Consider the following 27555-nt stretch of genomic DNA (forward strand, 5'->3'; position numbering starts at 1 on the left):
AGGTGAAAATGTTTACAGGGGCTAAACTCATAAAAAATTCCTGTCAAGCAGTGCGAATTTGGGCAGCTCTGACAAATGCAGGGTAAGTATAACGAATAATAGCAAAACGATGTCGTTGCTACTTCAGCTCAAACGTGGCTGGTTAGTCTCTATCTGGCTGGTAAATAGCCAGCAATATTCCTATTGATCAAAGACTTTTTTTTAATTTTCCAGGCACTTTCATGCACAGTCTTAAGCATGAGATGAGCAGAGACACAAAACATCAACCAAGAGCGCTTGCCAACAATACTGGAAAATTTATAGTTCCATAGCAGTATTACTCGAAACACCAAGAAATAAAAGCAAACAAACATCCGCCGATCTAGAAACAAAGGCATGGACAAAGTTGGCATGCTTAAACTACAGACATGGCAAAATGGCACTGCCATATTTTGCAAATAATAAAAGCACATAAAGCACGGACATCAAGTACGCAGGAAACAAACACAGCGGAAACTGTTACATGTCAACGCAGGCTTCGAAATGCCAACCACGTTGTTTTGTAAACCATATCAATGCTCTGAAGGAACTCACCCGGAATATCTCGTCCTTTGGAAAGCTACACAGCACAGGGTTCGTTTTGTCGCCATGCATTATGGTTACTTTTCCAATCTTCAGCATTCCAGATATCTCGACGAGGCGAGGAACTCTTCTCCTGACCTTCCTAAGTACCCAGATTACCTGGGGAGCTAGATAGCCCTGCTACACGACTGAGAATCAAACTGCTCAGGGGCACACATTTAGACAACGGCTGCACAGATCTTCGGTCGTATGCTAGGAATGACGTCACGTGTGCGCCTCGCACGAGGAACCAACTTTAGCAAGCTGCGTGGTTGTCCGAAACTGGGCTAGGCCCACGGAGGACGCAGCGGGGTTTACGGAGATTCGACCAAGCGCACACCCTGAAGTTGTCCAAACGCCTGGCCGGGGGACGCTTGTGCTCATTTTTACCGGTGCGTGTACTGCTGTGGTATTCGAACAAACCACTTCCCGCAGCCCAGACGGGTGCCCTAACAACTAGACCATGGCTGCGGCTCCTCGTACGCTTACGCCTCGGGTGATGTCCTGGAGTACCATGCCAGGCCGACAACCAGGCAGACCTCTCCTGTTCCATTATAGTCCCTCCTCCTCCTCCTCGGTTGATGCAATTTTCAGCGCAGCTCTTCTCCCTGGTCATTTAGCAGCTGCGTCTTCCTCCCTCATCGCGATGCAGGAACCGGCCGGATGTATTGTGCCGCGCTTTTACGTCGCGCTTATATAGCCGCCTGACGGTTGAGTAATTTGTTCGCTTTCCGTGCGTCATCAGGCGCGACTCGTTTAAGTACGTCTCCGCATTCGTCAGCGGGGGCGCGTACGTCATCACCGCGTCTACTTTTTGCGCCGCGCTTATATAATGTAGCCGCCTCTGCTTCGGCCGCGCGCACAGCTGCATCCTCACGTCGGCGTCGCTGAGCATTTTCTCGGGCGACGCGTTTAATAGCCCTTCATTATCACTAGCCGCGGTAGATGAACTGGAACAACAGGTTCCCGAGGCAACCGCCTTCCGCTAACAGCATCGCTCTGACGCTGCCGATAAAAGCTGTGACGATTCCTTAAGAAGCACGCTCAAAAATACAACCTCATAATGGAAAATAAATGAAATAAAGAGATGCACAAATACACTAGAGTTTACACAGACGGGACTTTTCGATCTTCAGTGTTTGTTTTTTGTGTACGTTAATCGCGAAAGAATTCGATAATTCTACTATTTTGCGAACTTTCGTTGTTTTTTAGGCCACCAAATCTCTGTAAAAGCACATTTGGTTCTCTTATACCTCTCCTCGCATTAGTTCCTTCAGTGCACTGCGAGATGTATTAACTGCTTCACAGCAATATATTAAATGTTTTCTTCAAGTGTTACTTACTGAAGCAGTTCATAATTCTCTCGAATCGTTTGCATTCCGCACACTTGCATCTTATTCCATGCATACTGAACTCCGGAACAGAACTCAAATAAAGTTAAGCCGCATATTCCGATTCATGTACAAGGCACGCTGTAAAACATACCACTGAATCTAAGAACGGTATCATTTTCATGCCTTGAAGAATGTGTCCCGATCTTCAAGAGACTTCTCAGCACACCAGCTTTGACACTGGGCCTTGCACAGCGAATTACAAAACACCTCGAGCATTTGTGTCTTTGACAGATGATGTAAAGACGCTCCCTTCCCCATCTTTCCCCTCTCCTTCAAGCCCTCATGGTTTTTAAGTGCCAGGGAGGCTATCAGACATGGTCTCCGGAGCTCAGAGGAAAACTAAGTGACCTGCGATCTTTTTCTAAGAACCAGAGCAGAATGAACGTTCCGTCGGACGAAGTCTGTCGCGTCGTGTCCCGATAGGGCTCGCGAAATGAGCAGCGAGCGGCCACTAGAATATCATTGACGTTTTGAGAGGACACTTCGTGCCTTTATGGGATATAGTGGGAGAGACACGTTGATTCATTCAAGTGACTCTGACGGAGTAATTGACGACACACAACAGTAAGCTTTGTACATAGACACCACCACCATCTAGCACTAAACGAGAACACCATGTGACTGACATCGTGAGAGTGAAATCAGTCGTCTGGTGGGCTAAGCCGCGGCGTCGGGCACAGCAGGAGCCGGTGAACGTGACCTGGCATGGACCCTGTAGATTCCCACGCTCATCTCCCAGCCAGAGGGTGTCTGCTTCACCCACGGTCGTAGACGCTCGATGTAGACTTCTTTGAAGGCGTCCCGGTCCATCGGTGGCACATTGGCGTCCACCAAAAAGCAGTCCGTGTATATGTCTGCCATGGGGAGGAACGTCGGAGAGTATCAGCCCCGGTGAACTCCTGGCACATGCGTCATGCGTCACTCACTCAGAGAACGAGTACTGGGCTTTATGCTCATAGGTCTGCGTTACCGGGCTACTTTATTGGGAACCTACACCAACGGAGCTCAACTCTATCTGCTACTGAGAAAACTCCTCCTTATCCAACTGAGTTAACGAGCTAACGCTGGATGAAAAATAGTACGTGAAAACAGCGGTTATCATTAAGCTGCTCTAAGCATGGCGTAGCGCCCACATGAATTTCCGCTAGCTGAGCCCTTGCGGGCACAGCTGTACAGCACATATCAAGAAAGCTTTGAGTGCGTCAAATGCAGCGTGACCGAGAGCGGATAAGTGTACCGGCATTTAATAATAGAGAGTTTCCGTGCTGCCAATCTTTCCTAAAGGACTAGAAAAAATTATCCACCCACGCATATCATGTTCTTGTGACAAACATCATATACTGACAGATTTGCAGTTTCGTTTTATCAAACATAAATCAACCGAGACAGCATTACTAAGCCAAAAAGAGTATATCTTACGGTGTTTCGAGGAAAAAAAACTTGCTCTTGGCGTTTTTATAGATTTTTCGCAGGCTTTCGACACATCAGTCGTAATATACTTTTGGCAAAACTGTTCTACTGTGGCTTCAGGTGTCGTGTTCATGCGCTTCTTGCATCATATCTCGCACACCACTTTCAGTTTGTAAGAAATAATAGCTGTCGATCATCAGTAAAAAAGTAACTGCTGACGAACCTAGGGGAAGTATTCATGGACCGTTTCTTTTTAACTTTCACATAAATGATATCGCTAATCAATGCCTGCATGCGAAGTATGTTATGTATGCAATAACGTCTCACTGTTGTTCTCATCAAGATGTGGTAAACGAGGTAAATAGAACAAAAAGTACACTCCATGAATGGTCGGTTAATAATCAGTTTAAAATTAATGTAACAGAAACTAAGGCTGTTATATTTAAACCAAAAAAAAAGATATTTTATTTTACCATGCGATCTTAAGCTAGGTTTGGAAACGATAGAGGTTGTAGACAATATTAAGATCTTAGGGGTACATTTCAACAGCCAGCTAAGCTGGGACAATCATGTTAACGCTGTCATCAGTAAGATTTCTCGTGTCACGGGTATCATTAACCGGCATCGTCACTTACTTCAATGCAAAGTTAAACTTCTCCTTTATAATTCGCTCTTTATGTCCCAAGTAAACTATGTGCACTTAGTTTGGGGAACTACTGGTGCCAATAAAAATAAGATTTACGTTTTACAGAAGAAGGCTTTACGTGCAATACTAAACATCGGTGCTGATATAAACACATGCGATTTATTCCGCCAGTTCAATGCCGTAATTGTATCCGAAATGTATAATATTAGGCTGGCTGAAAGATATAAGAATTACATAAAACAAAATTTGAATTACTTGCGTGAAACAGAACACCTTTCGCAAAATGTGCAAGTTTACCCTAGCAGACGCAGCGAAGTGTGGCACATTCCAACATGTCGCACAACATATGGTACATATAGCCTAGCAAACACGTTGCCCCGTCTTTTAAATGAGTTTCATGCTGCAAAGGTTGATGTATCAAGAGCATGCCGCAAAGATATACAGGATGTATGTGCTTCTTTTTAGATTTCACCATGCTGCCACTGCTTCTTTTAGTTTCATTCCACAAAGTGTTGACCTGATTCGAATACCCAAAGACCTGTTTTTCCATGAAGTATATTTTCTTTCTGTTGCTTTTTTGGTTTATCATTTTTGTGTGCACTTCATTACTTATTGTTTTTTCTAATGGTGCGCCAACCGTTCTTGGCAACCATTGTTTGCATTTTTGCAACGTTACTTGTGTATGTAATTTGGATGATGCCTGCTCTCCTGCAATGTGAGTGCCGAGGGGCATATCAAGCCACAATTTGTCTTTTTCTCTCGACCCTCACCATGCGTAAATGGAAAAATAAATTGAAAATTGAAAATTGAAATTGAAAGGACTTCCGACTATACCAGGGCAACACTTATAATTCAGGTTGATGGCACTTGTGACTGCACTAGAAGCAACTGTAATTACCACGACGGAAACAATTTAAAAAAATCTTAAAACTCGACAGAACGCAAGACACAGCTTAAGCAGCAACTTACATAGTATATAGTAGATTAATGTGCCTGAAACTCGCCAAGCTGTCGAAAAAGCAATGGGCAATTGTTTCTTATTAACAGGTGGGTGAGAATGCGCGATCTCAAATCAAAGTCCACCATTTAAAATGAGGCATCAGGCCAAAAACTACGAAGGCGACCATGCAGTTGGACCGCACCGGGTTGGCAGGATGTCACCATGTTACCTAAGTTATGCATCCCAAGCTTCGTAGACACCGCAACGCTATAACTCCGGAAAACTGGGTGTCTTCCCTAGCCTAAATGCTTCTTATATAGCGTATAGCTCATTTACATTTTCGGAGGGATGAATCTATTTAAAACCCCCAATGATAAATGCTTGGTCCAGACGAAGACAAGCTGTCGCGAATCGGTAATGCGTCCCCGACTTTCCGAAGGGGACGCTATCGCGTGCAACTTCGAACAAGACAAGAGGAAAAGAGATGAAAGAGAACAAAACGAAGCCGTATTTATAATTTAAAGGAAAAGAGCCAATAAGAAAGGAAAACACAAAGACAAACACATGCTCAACACGCGTACAACACTACAGAATAAATGAAACTGTTCACCAGGTACTGAGCGTCCCAGGTGAAGCGGGGATATCTTGCAGACATGGCGAAGGCGGGTGGTTGTCATCTCTACGAGCGGTTGGACTTTGTCGGCATAGCCAGGGATGAAATCGCGGTAGTTATCCGGCAAGCCCTAAGAAGGAACGCACTTGCTTCTTCGTCTTTGGAGGCGGTACGTTGACAAGCTTTTCCACCACCGTTTCCAATGGTCGGGTGGTCCCTTCTCCAAGCTGGTATTCAAGAAAAAAGATGTTAGTGGCTCCGATTTCACTCTTCTGTGGCTTTCTCGTGAGGCCGGCCTCGGGAACCCTACTAAATAGCCAGCTCTATTAAAGTCCAAACAAGTTCTTCCCAGGAAGACGTCGCTACGAGAAGATCGACGATGTAATGAATGACATTTCCTATGGCCTGTAGCAGAATACACATCAGGCGCGTAAAGACAGCCGATGCTGTGGAAATGCCGAAAGGCATATAGACGAACTGATAGTGATCGGATTGGGTAGAGAATAGAGAACGCTGTTTTCGGTCTCGAAGCTACCTCCAAGGGCACTTGCCAGTAGCCTTTAGCAATGTCAAATTTTGAAAAGTACACCTTGGTTCCAACCTTGGTAAATATTACATCTGTCCTTGGAAAGGGCTCTGCATCAAACACAAGAACATCATTGATGCGTACAAAGTGAATGCACGTCCGGTAGGTGTTGTCGTTCTGTTTATTAGAACGAGGGGGGAATTGTATGGAGATTTTGAACGTTCAATGACCCCCAATTTCATCATCTCGTCCATCTCCTTTTCGATCACGTCCTTCATGGCAAAAGGCAACAAGTATTGCGGGGTATTCACAACTTCAGAAGTTGACAGCCTGAGTTGACACTCCACCAGATTGGTATTCCCGGGAATCTCGGAGATGTCTGCATAAGTGACAAGTAAGCTCCGAATCTCCTGCTGTTTGTCTTCATCGAGCTTGGTGGAGATTTGCACGGCTTCAATCTCATGACAGTTGTACGTGCTAAGGGTAGGCAGCTGTTCATCTGAGTCAGCTTATTGGATTATGACGAACGATGACGCCTGCACGGTCTCTTGGGACGCACGCTCTTCATACCGTTTGAGCATATTAATGTGGAATAGCTTCTTAGTGTGGCCCAAGTCGATCTAATAATGCACGTCGTTCTTTTTGCCAACATCCACGAATGGACCTTTCCACTGCATCAGGAGTTTATTGCGGCTACTCGGCAAAATATGAAGGGCACGATCTCTAACCCTTAACTGCCGCTTCTTGCTGTTCCTGTCATAGTATCTCTTCTGAAACTGTTGGGCCCGCAAGAGATTTTGACGTGCCGCTCCCACAGTTTCCTCGAGACGTTCTCATCGATCGAGAATGTACCCATATGTCGTCTTCGTATCTTCTGCCAGCTCTTTCCTTGTCCAGAGCTCTCTGAGGACTGCGAGCGGTCCACGCACATGTCGTCCAAATATCAACTCTAACGGAAAAAACCCCATACTAGCCTGCGGCACCTCTCTGTATGCGAACAGAAGCGGAGCGATATAATGTTCACATGTTTTGGGCTGCTCCAGACTGAGCTTCTGCAGCATCTGCTTCAGCGTGCCGTCAAATTTCTCCACCATCTCACTGCACATTAGATGCTAAGGTGTCATGCTGAGGTGTTTTACTGCCAAGAGATCATTGAGCTCTCTCATCATTTCGGAAGTGAAACAGGAGCCCTGGTCACAAAGCATCTCTCTAGGAAAACCTATTTACGAAAACATCTCCACCAAACCCTCTGCCACAGTCGCTGAATCTGTCTTTGTGAGAGCCACGGCGTCGGGATACAGCGCGGCAAAATCAACGAGGGTGTGAATATATCTATTCCCTTTCACCGATGTGGCCGACAGCGGACCGACATTATCGATAGCGAGCCGATCAAATGGAGTGTCGATATGAGGCATGCGTCCCAACGGAGCTTGCCCTACTTTGCCTTCCGGGCACGTCCTTTGACAGGAGTCGCACGACCTAAAATACCTCTTAATCTCCTTCTGCACTCCCGAACAGTAGAATTCTTCCAGAACTCGATCTGTAGTCTTCTTAATGCCCTGATGGCTCGCCAACTGGCTATCGTGGGCAAGCTTTAAGACCTGTGATCGACAAAACTTGGGAAGTACTATCTTTCGAACCTCTCTCCCAGAGGCGACATGATAGAGGTTGTACAGCAACCCTTTTTTGACAGAATACGAGTGCGAATTGCCGTGGTTGCCTTGAAACACCTTTCCTACTTTCAGCCAACACGCCTTCAATGACTCACCGTCTCTTTGCTCTGTTTCTAGCATTTCCTTGGTGAACCTCATGGGACCAACGCTTAAATAAGAACTCTCCCTCCTTCGTCCGGAACCTTTCTTTCCAGCCAACACCACTTTTGGGCCCTAGCCCTCACCATTTTCACTGGTGTTCTAATCACTGACTGTGCCAGGACATAATTTAGCAGCGCCGTCTGAATTCTTCCAATTAGTATCAATATTTGATTGCTCACGGGCCTCTGGTATATTTCCAATTATGAAATCGTACAATGGTGTCTCCATGCACTTCACAAGAGCCGTGCCACTTAAATAAGTGGAAGCGATATAGACTTCTGCCTTGGGAACTTCCAGACTACTGCCATCAACAAGGAACACCGTAGATCTCGAACCGGTGAGAGCTGAGTCAGGAACTAGGGCTCTCCGCACCACCACTGAATTGCTCCCCGTGTCCCGTAAAACACGTACGGGTAGGCCTCGGAGCTCGCCCTCTAGTAAAGGAATGTGTTTCGCGTCTGCAGTTTCTTTCTGGACAAGTCCGACCAGCACCTTATCCTCAGCTGGTTCAGGCCTATCTGCTGTTGTGGACGCAGTTTCAGGCGCAACGCTCTCTGGCTGAACACAACAGAACGACTGCTTCTCGTTTTCATGCTTTCTTGAGCAGGAGCTTAAATCATGCCCCTTTTTCTGCAATAAACGCAATAAAGCTATTTTGGCTTAGAGCGACAGTCGGGAGCCTTATGTTCAGGTCGATTACAAATGAGGCACCTTCTTACAATGGACTACTTGATGGAACATCCTTCTCTCTCGGGATGCCTACCTCTAACGATTCTTTGAACGAAGACAAGTTTCTTTTCCGCTGGGGCCCTAAAAAGTTTTCAGCTGCCTCAGCCATTTTGTCCATCGTCTTGAACTCTCTCGAAGGAAAATAGCCAGACGATTGACTATGACAATTGCTCATGAACTGTTCGGCCACCACAAAGTCACGTAGATCATTGTACGTTGTGGCCATTCCCAACATCCCGACCCATCGATCAAAAAGACTGAGCAAACGTGCTCTGTATTGCTTGCGTGTTTCTTTATCAAGCGGCTTACTTTCACGAAACCTTTCGCGATAACCTTCTGCTGTAAACCGAAAATGTATGAGTAGGGCTAATTTTCCTTATCATAATCCATTGAATATGCTAGAGACAATCGACAGAACGCACGGAGGGTCTCCCCAGTCAAAGACATACTCTGCTGTAACCCATTTTTCTTTGGCCAGCTGTGCCTTTCTGCGATACGCTCACAACGTTTGAGGTATGCATCCAAGGGAGCCCTGCGATCGTCGAAAGGCGCGATCAACTTGTGTGTGCTAACCGCTGCTGATGGCCCCGGAGCAGGTTCTCGATTACCTCCACTGCCTTGATTAGAAAAAATTTTATTTACATATGTACACATGCCAAGGTTACCGGATACATTTGACATTCACAAGTTGACATGACGCTCAGCATGTAAGGCGAGCCAATTAGAGTGCCCAAAACATCTTTGAATAACTAACAGGAATTTCTTGTGTGCGATTTAAAGCGGCGTGGCATGATTATTAACAGTGAGTGATACCGGAAAAATCTGACACGGAAAAAAGGGGGGGGGGGGAATAAAGAAGAAGACCCTAGCGCCAGTTTGGTCTAAAGACCAGAACAAGACGTTCATTGTTAACAGAAATGAATGGGCATGACCACTGCCGGAGAAACTCTTCCTCTCCCAAGAAAAAGAGCTCCTCTGACAAGAAACTGATCAGCTCCCTTCTAAGACGGCCAAGTATTGGCCACACAGCTCGGCGTCGAAAGCCACCAGCGACCGCGGTGCATCGATTGCGCCATAAACTAAAAAGACCTGCAACAATTAACAGGCGAGCAAAACGGCCGCTGGGGAAGCGGCCGCGGGAGACAAAGCTCGAAATGCCCTGCCCACGGAATCCCGCATGAACGGCGCGCCAAAAGACACGTGCTACCATGCAGGTGACTGTAGCATGGCGATTAGATTCCGGAAGCGGGCAATTCGGACAGGTACTGGAGCGTAAAACGCCCCACCGCTCCAGCCGATCACAAGTAGGCAGCACTGCCCAACCAAGTTTCCACACAAAGTCACGTAGATGGTCTGGGAGAGGCGTCGATGTTATGCGCGCCCATTGAACGCGGCGCATCGGTGAGCGGCGAGCCGCCGGCACAACAGGCAACAACAGCGAGCCCATAATATTCACGACACGGTCTGTAAGGATGTTGACGTCAGGTGCTACTGCGCTTGCATGCCTGAAAAAGGCCACTGCCGTAGTATATATAGCGGTAGGCTTCTCTGATTGAGGACCATGATTAACTGGGGCTGAGGGATCCAAAAAGCGCAAGGAAGGGCCCAAAAAGTACCGCGCCAGGGTTCGCGCCGGAGACGCGTCCCCCAGCAGGATACGCAACATGCACTTCAATGCTAACAGTGAGGACGTGATGGTCAACGTTGGGAAGGCAAAACCACCTCTCTCACGTGGTTGTCCAAGAACAGCACGAGGCACAAGCTCGGTTCCGCCTGACCAAAAAAAAGAAAAAACTGTAGTCTGCACCCGCCTTATGACGCGCAGGGGTGGTTTAACAATGTGGCAAAGGTACCAAAAGGCACCCAGCACGACCGACTGAACCAGGTAGCGCCTCTCAAGCAGAGGAAGGTCAAAGGTCTGTGCCCTCTGCACACGAGCTGTAATACCCTCTACGACCGAAGACCACATACCATCCCATACTCCAGCACAGTCGTAGGTCACTCCTAAAATGCGCATCTGCTCACACCACTGCAAAGGTATTGTACTCGTTATACGTCTCTGAGGTGACCCTACAAAAAAGTAATGACTCTTGGAATAATTAAGAGCAGCCCCCGACAAGGAGGCGTACTCTCGAAAAACGTTTAAAACTTCGAGCAGGCTGCGTTCATCAGCTAAGTATAGCGTGATGTCATCTGCATAAGCAGTGACGCGTACACTCTCACTGCCTGGCAATGCCAGACCGCTAATGAGAGAATGGTGATTGACTGCCAAAAGGAAAGGCTCTAATGCTAAGACAAACAAAAGAGGTAAGAGCGGACAACCTTGACGGACGCCGCGGCCAACATCAAATGCGGTACTTTCCCAGCCATCGAGGAACAGAGTGCTTGAAATATCTCTGTACATCTCTTTAATAAGTAGCACTAAAGAAGGTGGGAAACCGAAAGCATCCAGTGTACCGTAAATATACTCATGCTCTAGAAAGTCGAATGCCTTCTCTTGATCTAGAGAAACAAGAAGACCCTGTGCGCGCCGCCGTATAGTATACTCTAGGATATCTCTCGTTACAGAAGATAAACTATGTATTTCACGGCCCGGAATGGAGCAAACCTGGTGGCAGGAAATGAGGGACGGGAGAAGAGCCCGTAAACGGCGGACGAGTAATTTTGCTAATACTTTATAATCTGTATTTAGTAAGGTAATGGGGCGCCAATCTGCCGGACATGTCGAGAAAGAAGACTTTTTAGGGATCAGAACGATGCGGCCTCTTTTAAATGAATTAGGAAGGACATTCCGAGTGAAACAGATTTTTGACACTTCCGTGAAAATGGGGCCTACTATATGCCAGAATTGTAAATAGAACTCCACAGGAAGACCATCTGGCCCAGGCGTTGAGCCTCGTTTCATGGAATCTAACGCCTCCTTGATTTCATCTGTTGTTGGCGGAGCCATAAGGCCATCATGAAGTTCATCCGCAACCTGCGGCAAGCCTGCAAAAAAAGGGTGTGCGGAAACGTCATCGCGATGAACCAAAAAGTGCGACTGAGCAATATCCCTGAAATGGACGAAAAACGCACTGAAATTCCTGCCAACTGGCTGGGCCACAGCACCGACGGAAGAGGTAAAAGCAGGGGCACCTTGAGCGCACAACAGCTCCTGGCGTGCAAACCGAAGCACCTCTGGATGAGAAGTTGGATTGCGCCGACAACGCCATGCGGCCGCTGTCAGAGAGGATGATCGTAAAAGACGCTGGAGACGCTCTGAAAGTTCCTCTTTCCATGCACACATAAGCGCCGATGGCGACGGGGTGCGCTGAGCTATACGGAGCTTCGCCGTCATAACACGAACCTCAGCTGAGACGCGAGCTCTAAGGGCTCGACCAGAAGCGGCGCAATGGTGACGCCACTGCTCCTTGAGACGATCCCAGTCACCAGGCACGGCCCCAACAACCGAAAACCGCAAGGCCCGCGTTAGTCCTTCTCTCGTGCTGGCATCGTGAAGGATGCGTACATCCAAACGCCATGGTCTGAAAGGAGACACTGCAGCCGCCGGAACCCTGAGCGACAGAAGAAAGGGGCGATGGTCTGATATGTGTACTGGTGAGGATGGCAGCGTAATTACATTAGCAGCACCCACTGTCCTCGAAAGGCCCGTCGGTACGTACGCCCTGTCTAGCCTGCTTGACGACAATCCGCGACGCCAAGTCCACACAAAGACGCCGCCATGCAGGAGCTCATAAGCATCTGTTAACAGAAACTGGTTGACTAGGCGGCGCAACTCGCGCGCATTCCAGCTTGGTCTGCCTCTGCCAGGGCCCTGCACATCAGCGACCGTATCGAGCACGCAGTTGAAATCGCCCAACATCACAACGTTTCGTCCTCCAAGAAAATACACATCAAGATTTTTATAAAATGAGTTTACCAAATTAGAATGCGCAGGTGCGTAGATGCAAAGAAGTCTCAGACGAAGTGAGTTAAACGTGCAGTCGAACGCCAGCACGCGTCCAAGCGCATCGTAGGTAACTTGATGGTCTCGCAGAAGTATTCGGTTCAGAACAAGAACGCCAACTCCGCTAGAACGCGTGCTAGCGTACGAAAAGAAAGCATCGATACCAAACCTACGCTTAAATTCCAACACGTCACTGAGGCGAAAAAAATTAGTTTCTTGCAGGCAGAGGATATCGCAGCCCGATGAACGAGCGAAAGCGACCACCTCGGTCTGCTTCATAACATTGCGAAACCCTTGCACGTTAAGCGTGATGATGTTAAGTGTAGCCATTTTGGTAATGAAAAAAAAAACAAAAAACAACGAGTTGTGATGTCTAAGCAATACAATGCGCGCTACGAACGGTACCAAACCATCTCACTGTTTTCGTAGAGTCGGACCAGAGGAGGCACGAGGCCTCCTTGCCCGACCAGAAGAGTTGTCCGAGTCCGTAGTCGACGTATGTGGACGCTTTAAGCTTGAGCTCAAAGCGACCATCTCAACATCCGAAGAGAGAGTACTAGAAGTGCTGGCGCTAATCCTCGATGCAGAAGAGGACGGCGACTGCACAGATTCCACGTCAGGAGATGGCCTTGGCTCCTGCCCAGGCGAAATATTTGTGCCGACACTAAACTGCGATGACGAAGGAGATGACGACGGCGGCCTCGGCTCCTGCCCAGGCACGATGATAGTCTCGTCGATGACGAGGTTGACTGAAGAAGCTGAGGACGACAAGCTGCTCTCGTCACCATCGGCCTCAGATACACTGGCGTTGTCGCTCAAAACCGCAACGCTGGCTGCGGGCTGCCGCGCAGGCTGCGAGAGCGGCCTGTCCCCAGCATCAGAGACCTGTAGGGGCGCAATGGGCTCGGCCTCCGTAGCGGCAGGTACACTTGGAGAGACTGAGGCTGACATAGCAGGCACATTTAATGCCGGCTTGCGAGGTGCATCACTGGACGCATCAGCCGTAGGCACCGCTTCCTCCACCGATACATTCAGAGGCGCCGAGGAACCACTCACAAAGCCGTTGGTGTCGGAAACGCCGCGTTCCTTGATGGCTTCATCGGCTGCCTGTGCAGCCGGTGGAGGTGCAGGTCGGGCCGCAGCCTCAGAGTACGAGGGCTTGATCGCGCATGCCACGGTAGCGTGTGGATCACCACAACGTCGACACGGCAGCACACAACCTTGGCCTTGGTGCCCAAAGACGCCGCAGCGGGCGCAGAACGGAGCCGTGCACTGTGCTCTGAAGTGTAATGTCGAGCCACAACGTCGACAAACACGCTGCATGCCTTTGTAATCGCATGTCACGCGGTGGCCAGCGACCTTGATGTAGTTAGGCACGGGCGACTCGGGCTTCATTTCAATTCGGACATACCGCGTCCCGGTGGTGACAGTGGGACGCGACCCCATGATGCCGCGACTTATGTGCAGCACCTTGCCATAAGGAGAAAGAGCCTTGGCAAGGGCATCACTTGGTACTCTGGCGGGCAGAAAAAGAACAGTCACCTGAGTCACCTGGGGGCTCAGGGGAACGATGGGGACGCGTTCGTTGCCGATGATGAGGCAAGACGCATCAACGATTGCAGCCATGGCGGCTTCACTCTTTACGGTAACTTGGTAGTTGTGTCCACCGAAGTGCTGGACACAGTAAACTTCTTCCAAACGAACTACGGAGGCTGTCGCATCGACGACATCCTCCGGACTAGCCCCCTCAGGGACGACAACATCAAAGGCAAGGGCCTTTGTAGGTGGCTGGCTCACCATGTTGAGGCGCCCGCCAGCCGAAGGGCACCGGAACAAAAGATCACTCTTGGTGGTCGAACACCGGCCACCGACGCAAGCCGGCGGCCGGAACGCACGCAGGAACACAGCAGGCCGAGCAGTCCGAGCAGGCCGAGGCAGATACTACACTTTGATCTTAGCCCGTAAGAGGCCGAGAAGCGAGAAACTACGAACGATCTAAGCCAGTGAGGCCGAGCCAGTGAGAACAGATTCTACACATGATCTTAGCCAAAAGGCCCAGCACCAAGTAAGTATCTACAGATTTCTACATACATTCTCGTCGGAGTCTCGAGCAAGGTGCCAGTACCTCCACTACCTTCTGCAAGCCTTAATTGGAGCTGCAATCTAGGCTCTTCAACCTCTGCTTGCGCTTTGGCCTGCTCGCATTCGGCTGCATGTGTTGCGCGTTCCTTCTCTTGCTCGGCAGCCAGCCACGTGCGCAGCTCGGCGTCTTTCAACCCCAACTCTTTCCCTAACTCAACTCCTTTAGCGATCTCATCGTTTCCTTATTCTTAAAAAACCTCCTCAATACAAGTTAAATGGCTTCGTCCTGTCGCGCTGACGCCAATTTTTACAAATTGGTAACGCGTCCCCGACGTTCCAAAGGGGAACGCTATCGAGTGCAGGTTCGAACAAGAGAAGAGAACAAAGAGATAAAACAGAACAAAACGAAGCCGTATTTATATTTTAAGAGAAAAGAGCCAAAAAGAAAGGAAAACATCAAGAAAGACAAACAGGAAAACATCAAGAAAAACAAACACTCTACACGCGTACGACACTACAGAACAAAGGAAAGTGTGCGCCAGGTAGTGAGTATCCCAGGTGAAGCGGGGATGCCTTGCAGACAGGGCGAACGCGGGTCGATGTAGTGCGACGCGTCGCTGCCGCTGCGTCGAAGAAAGCGACGGAAAGGAGCCAGGTGGTATTAGGAGCGGAAGGGAACACAGGGAGACGCCGGTGGTCTCCCGTCACAAGCCCGAAGAACTTGGCAGCAGCAGGAAAAACGTAGCCTGGTCCCATCGACAGCGTCACTAAACGCCGGAGGCTTCAAGCAGGCTATCCAAGAGTGCGTTTCGGCAGCACCGACCCTCAGTCCGTCGGCTGCCACCTCCACGCTTGCAAGGAACGCAGGAGGCTTGCGTCGGTGATGCAAGGGAGGTCACGGCAGCACGGAGCCATCGTCTGACGGCTGCCACCTCCGAGCTTGTATGACACGACCTTCGCTGCCCTGTCTCCCTTTACACCTCGGTTTTCTGACACGTCAGCTCTCCACTCTTCGCGCTCGCCACGCTTCCTGTCGCCGTCGCCTCGCACACACCATTCGCACGCTCAGCGCTCCCCTGTCCGACGCGCCACTGTGGACGCACCGCGTTCACAAATCCTCCGAGTATCTTTTGTGCACCTCACACAAGTCCTCATGTCGAAACGCTGGCAGGCACCCTGAAGTTTTTCCTTCCTTTTTCACTTGTTGATTATCAAGAACCATCTGACCCACCTCTCTACTATGGACTTCACCTAGACAGAATAATGAACAGTGCCCATGAGGTCAGCGCCACACCTCCACTCCTTCACGAAGTTAGGTGCGGTCCAGGTACGAAGGTGGGGCGCGTGTCTCTCTGCCCTGCATACTGGCTGTAGCGGCGCGGGTAGTCAGGATCGTTCGCCAGTGATAAACCGGCCACCACTGCCTTCTCGTTCAGGTTCCGTGAGTTCGACAACGTAGCAGCACCAGCGCTAGTGGCGTGCTTTAATGTCGCCGGCACCAAGCATTCTAACCTGGGTGCAGCTTGCGCAGCCACATCAGCCGAGAAATCGCGCCGGTAGCTAATGCTATCTGTCCCGGGCCGCGCCTACACCTCGGCTAACAGCTTCCAAAGGGAAGGTTTCCGCTCACATGTTGCTGAGCACAAAAACTGAATCTGAGCGTTATTCGCACCAATACCGGCACATATCGAGCGCCTTTGCTTGCTGACGCATCACTCTACTCGGCCTTTTTATGAAGTCGCACTGTCTGCTGTGACTGGTGAATACAGCACAGACGGCACTAGATAGGAAATAAACTTTCGTGCGAGTAATAGATGGCGCCATTTTTAACATCATAAAACAAGACGGGCTAGTTGACAGAACAAACGGTAGCGTTTCTCCCGTCGGTATCTTTTTAGTTCTAGTAACCATGTTTCATCTGTTTTGAGCAAACTGCCAGGTTCTGCATGAGACATACGTGGTGCCTTACCACACCGGCATATAGTGGAATGGCGCATATTAACATAGTCGTCACCCCCCTACACCCATTCACTAAGGACTCCAAATACTCGGCGGCTGTAGTGGTCCGTCTGCAGAACAAAGGTGGAAGAAGGAATAGGAAGCGACCTGTAGACAAGGCACGACTGCAGGTTTCACACCACTACAGTAGAAAGGCAAAAAATGTTCTTTCTGCGCTGCTCCGAGCTGAGCGTACGTCGTCCGAGTACAAAAGTGAAAAGGCAGCCAAGGCACCCGAACACCAAGGCAGAAGAAAAACACGCCGGTTCGGTGGCGTGCCAAGCAGAGCGAGCAGCGAGGATCACCAAGAGTGCAGTTCAACTCAACAGACTGTATCAGATGGATGGCTTGCCGTCTTACGCGAAAAAGAAGTGCGACTTAATGCGACAGCACCTAAAGCAGTAAAAGCGGCGAGGCACGCCCAGCTCGCTGTCCAGCTCGAAGATGAAAAGCGGTTGATGTTGGCAGCTCATGAAACCAAGAAAGTGGCCATGCAGCCTCACCTGTCGACCACCCAAGGATGGGTCGTGTAAACCATTCGATATTCACATCTATTCTGGATGACGGGGCGCACTCACTTTTTGTGAAATGGCATGGTATGGTACACTATATGCAATTTAACGCACCGACAGGACACATATCCCGAGAGGGACATCGTAGTAGAGGGCGACGGATAATTTATGTTACCTGGTGATCTTACGAATGCGCTGACGTTGCACAGCACACGAGCGTTTTCGTATTTCGCGTCTGTAGATATACAGCCACCGGGATAGGAACCGAACCTGCGGCCTTCAAATCGGCCGCCGAGCGATGGATTGATGAATGTTAGGAGCGTACCCTTTGAAACATGGTGGCAGGTGCCACCATGCTATAGGTATTTCTTTTTTACATTTCTCTAAGCAATCTTTCAAATTTAATTGTATTATCTGTAAATTCCCCATGTTTTTTTATATATAAATTTCATGCATATGAAAGCACCATGACGGGCGAATTTGTGGGCTGCAGCGTGCTCGGTGTGATGCGCACCTGACGACAAAATAAGGCGGGCCATGGCAGCGCCAGCTTAAGTGACCTATCTCGCCTTTTAACAGCGCGCTGCAACTGTCAATACCATCGCACTAGCATTCTGTTCCTCATGGGTGGCGAACATGTCTTTTTTCTCGTTTCCAGTGATCAGACTAGTCGCACGCAGCGCTAGGCGCGAATAGGAGAATGTGGACTTTCGTAGATGTAGAGTTCCGTGCTGGGTTAGGCCGCACACAACGGGCACTGAAGCACGGGCTGTGCTCGCTGCGGCAAATATTATTGATGCAGATCTGTTACCTCATCAATGAAACGCGACAAGATTACATGAACTTAAGTAAAAAAAAAACTAAAGCGTTTCGGTCCTTTGCGTTGCACTGCTGAATGTGGGACTCACAACCCTGTTTGAAAGAACGTAAATTCTCGCTGGCGCACACGAGAGGTGGAAAGGACGATATTAGAGATATGCAGGCAGCATGATGCCTGGAATGCACAGCGCCTGCACTAGTTGTACGGCTACCACACTCTCCAACAAAAGAGTGGACTATTTATATATATATATATATATATATATATATATATATATATATATATATATATATATATATATATATATATATAATTGGTTTTTGGGGAAGGAAATGGCGCAGTATCTGTCTCATATATCGTTGGACACCTGAACCGCGCCGTAAGGGAAGGGATAAGGGAGGGAGTGAAATAAGAAAGGAAGAAGGAGGTGCCGTAGTGGAGGGCTCCGGAATAATTTCGACCACCTGGGGATCTTTAACGTGCACTGACATCGCACAGCACACGGGCGCCTTAGCGGTTTTCCTCCATAAAAACGCAGCTGCCGTGGTCGGGTTCGAACCCGGGATCTCCGGATCAGTAGTCGAGCGCCCTAACCATTGAGCCACCGCGGCGGGTAATGGACTGAATAGATGATAGTTTTACACTCTGCAGCGTGCAGGCGTTTCAATGTTTAAAATAAACTTTTAATTTTACTTGTTTACGCTTTTTTCCGTACATGATTTCCTATAAAAGGCCCTTTACATTTATCCTCCCCTTCACCAGCTGAAAGTTGCGCGTACTTGCTGTATGTCTTCTTCCTACATAACATTTGACGTCCTGGTGGTTTTGTGAAACTGTCAGCACGCGTTAGTAAGCCACTGAAAATTATCGCAGTCGAGAAATTTCCTTTCCTCAAAAAAAAAACAATTTTACGTAGCAGAGAACGTATGCGGCAGACACTTTACGCGTTCCAAAAGAGCAGCAACATTTTCAAGGAGTCTCTCTCTGGTCATCTCGTGAGGATTTTCTTCAATCTTAAACTGAAAAAATCAAAAAGTTATTTCTCGTGCGATGTATTTCATAGTGTCATCGAGAAGAACCAGTTGAGCGTTTTTTGTGTTTTTGGTTGAGCGAGTGCTCTAATAGCATTGTTATTTACTTTTGCTGTGTGTACTGCAAATGAGCTTATTTATTGTTCTTATGTCCTTGTTTATTCCTATCTCTTATCTATATTGCATTGTGTATTGTTTTCTTAACTTCAAGGCGTTTTTGTTCGCTCATTAATGTTACTTTTCCTGACGCTCGTACTTTGTTTTATATGTTGTGTACTGTTTTTGTTTGTTTTATGTTATGTTCAACTGTACATCGTTCGACCAAGTGGTTATTATGAATTGGTGAAAAGGAGTAGCCGGAGCCACTATCCAGCACCGACCTAGCCTATACTGTTCATGTAAATAAACAAAGGGCTCACAAGGGCTAGCACACCAAGCGCAACTTAGCCAACCGACGCTTGAACAGGCTAAGACGAGGAAGACAGGCGGGCACCAACGCACATAGTCTGACCGCATGAAGTTGACAATAAATGGCCAACAGTGTGGCAATATAAATGTTTTCACTCCTCCTCATGCTTCGCTGCATGCCAAATTAGAGGCGGGTTTTACCAACGCTGTTGTGGTTGACGCAATTATTGCAGGCAAGTGTTTTCTGTACAGGCTTGTACTACTAGCATGCCAGATGACATGGGAGTATTGGGGGTATCTGTTGCTTCCGTAATCGCTCCTGCGACACGCCTATTTTTGCAATCATTGTTGGTTATCTATTACTATCGATACCCTTCTGTCTGCACGATGCTGTGATAGCGGCCTAGGTTTACACCTTTTTTTCGGCACCCATTCCTTTCATAAAAGAACGTCTTGTTGGGCTAGTAGGTAATCGGTCAGCTTTGGTTAAAGACGCGAAACGCACAGAGACACAAGGAGAGTAGACTCTCAATATCGTCTACCTTCCTTGTGCCTGTGTGCGTTTCGCGTCTTTAACCGAAGATGAACCATTTCTATCAGCTCGCTTCTGTCTGCACGCGGTAGTGATGATATTGGCACAGTTGGAGATGGTCATTTTCTCATGGTAGCCTCGAAATGCTTTGCTGAAATAAAATTAAGTGTTCATTGCTGGTTTGCTGCTGTTTAACGCACAATGCTATTCGCGTTTCATCTGACGCACATGGCTCAGACCCATATGACACCAAATAACAGCCAGCACTCTAACGTCCCCTCAACATCTGTTTCTACCACGAAGCTCTCTCACCACAAAAGTGTCCGATGTCGGGTGCGAGCCAGGGGCACTGTAGGACTTCGCAGGCGATGCACTCGAGCCCAGCGTTAGTGACGCACTGTCGAGTCTCCTCTTCGATTTCCGCCTCGGCGCCCGTGTAGTGGAAGCGGACCGATGACGAAGGCAGCACAGCCCTCGGATCCTGCAGGAGGGACCACGCAAAGGAACCAAGTCGTGTATCTTCCTGAACACAGCTCATAAACTGTTCCACACCACTGTCATCTCTATGGGCCGAGAAGTCGGTTCATTTGGTTCAGCCCATCGACCAATCAATGCTGAGTGAATGGCAACACCAGTGCCCTATTGACGTTCATTAACATGACGCCTGAATGCGTGAGCACTCGCTGAAAAGCTACACAATCTTGACTGCACACTCGTGGTCACAACGACCACATTAACCCGAAGAAAATGTTAAGATAAAAATACCAAGAGTCACCTAACGTATGACCAGAGCCGCAAGATTCTGTGGAGAAAACAAAAACGTCGCCGATGTTAACGCTCGATTTCTGATTTTGCCTTCATCAGAAAAATCGATTAGAACGTAAGTTACGGACGTTTCCGGCAGGCGTAGTTCTTCCATGGGGCACTAAAGACCCACAGGAGGTTACATAGCATTATGCTGCATGAAGCGCGACAGGACAAGGAGAGCCGAAGTGTTTATGCCACTTTACACGGTTCGCTTCCAGATTGAACAAGTCGTCGGCTGCGCTAAGTTCTTATTTGACGATATATGCGGTGCACAATCCTTATGCGCAATTGAGAGCAACGTTTAAAGACACGGCACTATATAAAATATCCGAAATAGCATTGGTTCTCGTAAGAAAGTGGCTACGCTGCTATTTCTGCGGCATATTTAGGAAAGCGCCAAAAAGCTTGACTAAACCGAATTACATTTGTCAGGGCTCTTTTCAGCCAATCCCGCACCAGCAGTCATTAATTACAGCGTCTCGCAGAACCTTTCGGGCCAGTGAATGCTCGGCAATACTTCTTCGCAGGATAGTTAGCGATGCTTTTAATCTTCAAAAAATTTCTCAAACTAGAAGAACATTTGAATAGACACAAGTCCCGAGGACGTACGGCTAAATAAAGAAATTAAGACAGTTTCGAGTTCAACCTCCTAGCTCTGAGGGCTTGAACAAAAAAATATTTTGTCATCTGCCGCTGAGAAATACGAGTAGGTCATTCGTAGAGCAAACTTCCTTGTTATGCAGTGATGGGTGTCGTTCTTTTTTTCCTTGCGAACGCAGGAGTCGTATTTTGTAGCACTTGTCTCCCAGATTGATTCTTAATTGATATTAGTAGTGAGCACCGCCTTGCATGACAGGGTCGCAACCCTTTAATTTCATCCTAGCTGTTAGTCCTGGCGTCAAAGCGAGGTGGTGATCAATAGTAGCGGACAGGTAAAAAAATACCGGGAAGCGTGTTGTACAAAGAAATCAGCCCTATATGTTAGGTTGCTTCCGAAGAACAGGTCTTTGGCTAAACTTACTGGAACCAGATTTTTCCACTCGGGCATTCTGAGCACGTCTAGCCAGGCGTCCAGAGCCGGGTTCGTCACGCATGCCGTGACGAGGCACTCGCCGTCCGTTGACAACAGGCGGCCAATGTTGCGAAAGGATGCCGTCTGGTCCGACACCAGATGGAAGCACAGAAAAGAATAGACGCGAGCGAACTGGCCGTACTTGGTGACGAAGGCGGACGTTTCCACGGCTGAGTCGATGTCCAAGTGGTCGTACACGATGCGGTCCTGCGGTGTTGTGATAGTAAAAAATTCAGGGTGGCACTTTGTTTACCAAAAGTGCGGTGTTGCTGCTTGCGCAACTTATGTGTGGGTAAGACGTTGATTAAGTGTACAATTGTTTGGGAATCTTAAATGCTGGAGACACTGGAGGGTGTTTGGGAGTCATCCGTCTGATTCGACGCCTTTCCGCAAACGCTCTCCAGCGTCCTATACAAGGAGAACAACAAGCTATGCGTTGGCGGTGAGAAGTGTAGTCGTTAGCACGCTTGGCTACGGAACGGAAGGATTGTGGTTCGAATCCCATTGTGCTCAAAGGTTTTTTTTCCTGTCGAGTTGCTCAAGAACATGACATCGGACGAAGAGGTGTCATGGCAGCGAGTATGAACCATTAAAGGCTTTCGCCTTAAAAGTGCTAGCCGAGGGTAGCCGGAAATGAGGACACCGGAGCGTTCTCATCAGCTGTCCCGCATGAGCTCTAGCGGTTCATAATTTTTTCGTATTTCACACACAAGAAATTTAGTGACGGTGGCTACGACTGCTCCTCATACTACAGTGTTACGGGAGTCTTGTACTACCTTGACCACAGTTAGCGTGAACACGGCTGAGCGTGGCCTAGGCAACCATCACTAGTTACTAACGTGGCTGCGCGGAACCAGTGTATATTTGTACAGTACATACGTCTTGCATATATTACTCATGTGTACTAGTTTCTCCCGGCCCCGTCAGAATGAGTTGATAATACACTGCTTTCACGTGAACTGGGATCAATATACAACATTTGCTAAATGCGCCCGACAGTGCTTCGCGAAACTAATTGCTCTAATGAATAGGCTTATGGTTTACGGGAGTTTGACGTCCCCAACCGAATCAGGCTATGAGGGACGCCGTAGTGAAGGGCTCCGGAAATTTCAACCACCTGGGGTTCTTCAACGTGAACTGACATCGCCCAGTGCAAGGGCTGCTCTAATGATTGGGCATAGCATGCATGACAAGTGAAAAAAGAAACAACGTGAAATTCACAAAATGTATCAACGCGCCAAGCAACGACTACCTCCAGGATTTCGGTGAACAAACGAACGAAATAGTTTTTTTTACTTCATTACTGCTTGGCGCAACAATCACTCGGCTAATAATTCGACCAGAAACGGATGCCTGTTCCTCTAGACTGCACCATATAAACAGCTAGGGGCCTAAAGAAAGAAAAATCTAGTGTTGGGGTTGCGGTGACAACTCGGCTTGTGCAGGACTTTCTGTGTTCAAAGGAGGAGGGTCTTGTAACAAACCTCAGGCTGACGGCTTATGAAGAGGTGGCTTCTTTAGTTGTACATCAACTGGTATATTTTTTAGTTGCACCTTAGTTGGTATATTATAGTGGCAGCTGGTTATTGGTATCGTAGACCCATGTAGGTTTGAGAAAACGGTATGTGATGCCGCATGCCAGGAAATGTTAGCCTCTAGGCAGAGACCTTTTTTCAGCAATTAGCAAATTCTATTAATTCAATTAAAGTTTAAGCGCGGGATTTTCTCTACACTGAAAAGCAGAAGTTCTCTCAAGTCGACAGGGTTGATTTATATAGAATAATACGCAATCTTTCATACAGGATGTACTGCGAGTGATAAATTAGCAGCCTATTTTCGCCACCATTGCGAGAATATGTCTATCATGCAAGTTTAATAGGAATAAAATGCAGTAAAAGCCTTATCAAGAGCCAACATGGCCAGCGCTGCGACGCCCGCGCAAGACATCCATATTGGGAAGAATTGTCACCCGGTGTTAATAACGGCTCAAGAGACTCAGTACTGCCCTGTGACTGTTCCACAAGTGCTATGGGTGGAAAAAACAGATGGTTCTGAAAAGGCGGACCAAGGTGCTCATTACGAAAATTTTCGCGTTGAAGGACCTAGGAACTGTTTTCTTCATTCATCAGCAGGCAGTCCTATACAATTAGCCAAATTTAGATCCTCATTAAAATAGTGTTCTTGATCCAAAAGGCTTACCTCGCATAAAGATAATTTTCCTGAATCGCCTAGGAACAATGCGAAACAAATAAATGAATAGCCATTTGAAGAAATTTTTACTGCCATGTTTATAACTGAGAATATTTCGTGATTCATTCTTTCTGGAGGTAAGCTGGACGCTAGCGACAAATTACAGCTCTCGAGCACGAAATGACGACGATTTGGTCATAATGACGCGAAGAGAATTTGAGCGCAGAGTGTCATGGCTAATGTGTTTGCACAAGGCGGTGAAATAAAGATTGTTCTTTTTAATGGGCGATATACACAGGCCAGGAATCTGCAAGCATTGAACTGCTGGGAATTCAAGTTAAAGGGAAGGCATGATGAGGGGATTCGTGACAGCACAAAACAAAACGAGCAAGGTTAGAGGGGGAGCCTAACTCCGCTAGCCACATCTCGACAACTCGACTTTTCTTGGTCTCAGTAAGTGGGCTCATCAGTTGCATAGGCTCAATAGGGCTTTCACTATAAGGAGGAATACAATTGAGGGGGGGAGGCGTATGTGAAGTTGAGAGTGTTCTATGTCGGTGAACGCGAAACTGAAAAGGCTGCTGTCCAGGCAAGGGGAATTGGACAGGTCGCATGGTATGAAACAAGTCGCGTTGGCCTGCGAAAATGATAAAGTTAGAATGGCTTTTAAGGATTTCATGTCTTTGAAAAGTTGTAGATATCACTACATATTATTCGAAGCCACGTTACCTGTCCTAAAATTATGTTTTGCTTAGAGTGTCTCGGATGATGGCTAGTGTTATCGAAATATTGCTGTCAATCTGCTGGTTTCCTGCAAAGCGGGGTTTTAAACTGGCAATTTTCTGATATAACTGCAATGCTCATAAACTTCATAGAGACTGAAAAGAATTCGCGTGAATAATAAGTATAAAAATACTTCAGCAAAAAAACCTACAACTTGAATCTCATTTATCCAAAGAGGCTAACACGCGGTCAGCACGCATCCATCAAACTGAAGCGCCTGGCCCTAATTCTATCAATCTCACAGCTCCGGATACATGGCCACCGTACGCTGAAGGATGCCCTAAGCTAGACATCTATATAAATGTCTCGGAACCCATTGTATCAAAAACAAAGGCGGTCTCAAAAGCACAGGAATCATTCATATACAAAAAACGCTAATATAAACCAGCGATCTTCTACAACCGGTATAGTCATTAAGTCAGCAGGCAAAGGCGGTAGCATATTGATCCTTTTAGGGAACAGCGCCGAAAAGGACACGGGCGCAGAAAACAGCACGAAGACACGAGCGCTCATATCCATACTGCCAGTAAACAATGCAAAAAAAGACCTACAGTCAGCTCAGCAGCCCTTGTCACTATAAGAAATTAGATGCCGTTCCGGCCCCAGACTTCAGTCATTTGAAGTGAACTGCCAGACCTGTTATCCTGAAAACTAATCACGCAATCAGACTGCAACTTCTTAAGACCATGCAAAATACAAGCAGGCTGCTTTTATTTACATAATGAAATCTTTAATATTTCCACAGAAAACTTGTTAATAGCAGATTTCCCGGGAAAGCCTAACGTTTCTAACATAAATGCGCCCACAAAAATTTCATTCATCCTCTACCGCTAACCTCTGTACATTTCAAAGCTGCTTCCTTCCGTCTTCCAGAAGGCACCGCACTTTCTTCAAATATTAGGATCACTTCATGATACAGCCCTCCTCCGAGAGGATAACATATTGGCTACATCGAAATGTCGCGGATTTGTTCAGAAATATTATTATAAATGATGGCACTGATGCCTTTTGTAACGCTGCAAGAAAAAATCCACACTCACAATAAGATAACTCCAGCACTTCAATTTTTCCTCACTTTCAACTATTCTAACTTCTAAATTTCCAAATAACTGATTGGACACCAATGTGGGCACTTTTTTGCCGCAGAAACATATGCAAACATATTTAGCGGGTTAGGGCGATCTAAACTTCTGAATTCATTCTCAGGAAAACCGCTCATTTACTTCCGTTGTATAGGCGACATTTTGTTGTTCATCATCAAAAGCCTGACTACGACCACTGCAGGGCAAAGGCTTCTCCCATGCGTCTCCAAACAACCCTGTCCTTTGAAAGTTGCAGCCAGCGTATCGCCACAGACATCTTAATCAAGCCCGCCTACGTAACTTTCTGCCAGCCCCTGCTACGATTGCCTTCTCTTGGAATCCACTCCGTTACCCTTAGGACCAGCGGTTACCTTGCCTTCTCATTACATGCCCTGCCCAAGCCCATTTCTTCCTCTTGGTTTCGACTAGGATGTCATTAACCCACGTTTGTTATATCACCCACTCAGCCCCATTCCGGTCCCTTAACGTTACACCTATCATTTTTCCTTTCCACAGCTCACTGAGTGGTCCTTGAGCTGTGTTCTTTTCGTTAGCCTCCACGTTTCTGCCCACAGGTGAGTTCCAGTTAAGTACAGTTGAATGATGATCAATTTTTATGCCGCAAGGGCTGCTTTGGCCAAAGAGCGCCATGGCTTAAAGTAGTTTTCATTTCACAAGGTGGGGTCAAAGACCCATTTCCCAAGCATTTCACCACAAAGAAGCCGAGCACCAGGCAGGGGTAGCTTGTACCCAGTTACCTTAACTGTAAGATGCAGCTATTGTATATTCTTCTCTTGAAGGATATTGGTAAACTGCATTCATGATCTGAGAAAACCTGCCATATGCGCTCCACCCCATTCATATTCTTCTAGTTATTTCCCTCTCATGACCCGGATCAGCTGTCCCTATGTGCCTTAAGTATACCACTTGCAACACGTCGCTACCAGTTGTGAACTGCAGTTCCCTCGCGAGACTGTTGAAGATTACATCGGTTTTCTATATGTTCATATTTAGACCCACCGTTTTCCTCTCTCTGCCTAGCTCATTGATCATGCTTCGCAGTTCATCTCCTAAGTGGCAAAGCAAGGCAATGTCATCAGCGAGTCAAAGATTGCTTAGGTATTTTCCATTGACTTCTGGTGCGCTGATATCAAGAAATGAGCCCCACTGAAGAGCGAAAGTTGTCACTGAGGCCATCAAATAATTGTCTCTCTACGCTTATATGCAAACGTCGAAGTCACCGGAGCGTTGTTGCCACGTGCGAACTGCAGCATGGACGGCGATATGTCTGCGGCCACAATCCTCGTTACCGACCCGCCCAGCGGCAGAAGAACATTTCTCGTAAACCCGCCCACTCCACAGCCCACGTCCAGGTGCTGGTGGCTGACGTGCGGCTCCCTGAGGAACGTGGTCCTGTCGAGAGCCGCCCTGTCCAGCTGCCACAAATAGGGCTCATGGCGGTCGTAGCCGACTGGATCCATGCGCTCCTTGCGGCAACCTGGACTCTTCACGTCGCCGTTGTCGATGGGGCTGGTCGGAGCAGAGGTGTCCAGGCTTCCCATGTCTCTTTGGAAGAGGCAATACGTCGACTGCCAGCAGTTACACTTTCCAGTAGGAGCC

General features: G+C 47.8%; 1 protein-coding gene across 1 annotated transcript; it reads right to left on the bottom strand.

Moving 5' to 3' along the window:
• On the bottom strand, nucleotides 1-27555 carry LOC144128221 (uncharacterized). Its single transcript, XM_077661447.1, has 4 exons — nucleotides 27177-27555; nucleotides 21830-22087; nucleotides 20314-20482; nucleotides 1-2848 (listed from the first exon to the last, which is right to left on the bottom strand). The coding sequence occupies exons 1-4, from the start codon at nucleotides 27495-27497 to the stop codon at nucleotides 2652-2654; spliced, it is 945 nt and encodes a 314-aa protein (XP_077517573.1). The 5' UTR covers nucleotides 27498-27555; the 3' UTR covers nucleotides 1-2651.

The sequence above is a fragment of the Amblyomma americanum genome, chromosome 4, assembly GCF_052857255.1.
Source record: "Amblyomma americanum isolate KBUSLIRL-KWMA chromosome 4, ASM5285725v1, whole genome shotgun sequence".
NCBI classification, from domain to species: Eukaryota; Metazoa; Arthropoda; class Arachnida; order Ixodida; family Ixodidae; genus Amblyomma; species Amblyomma americanum.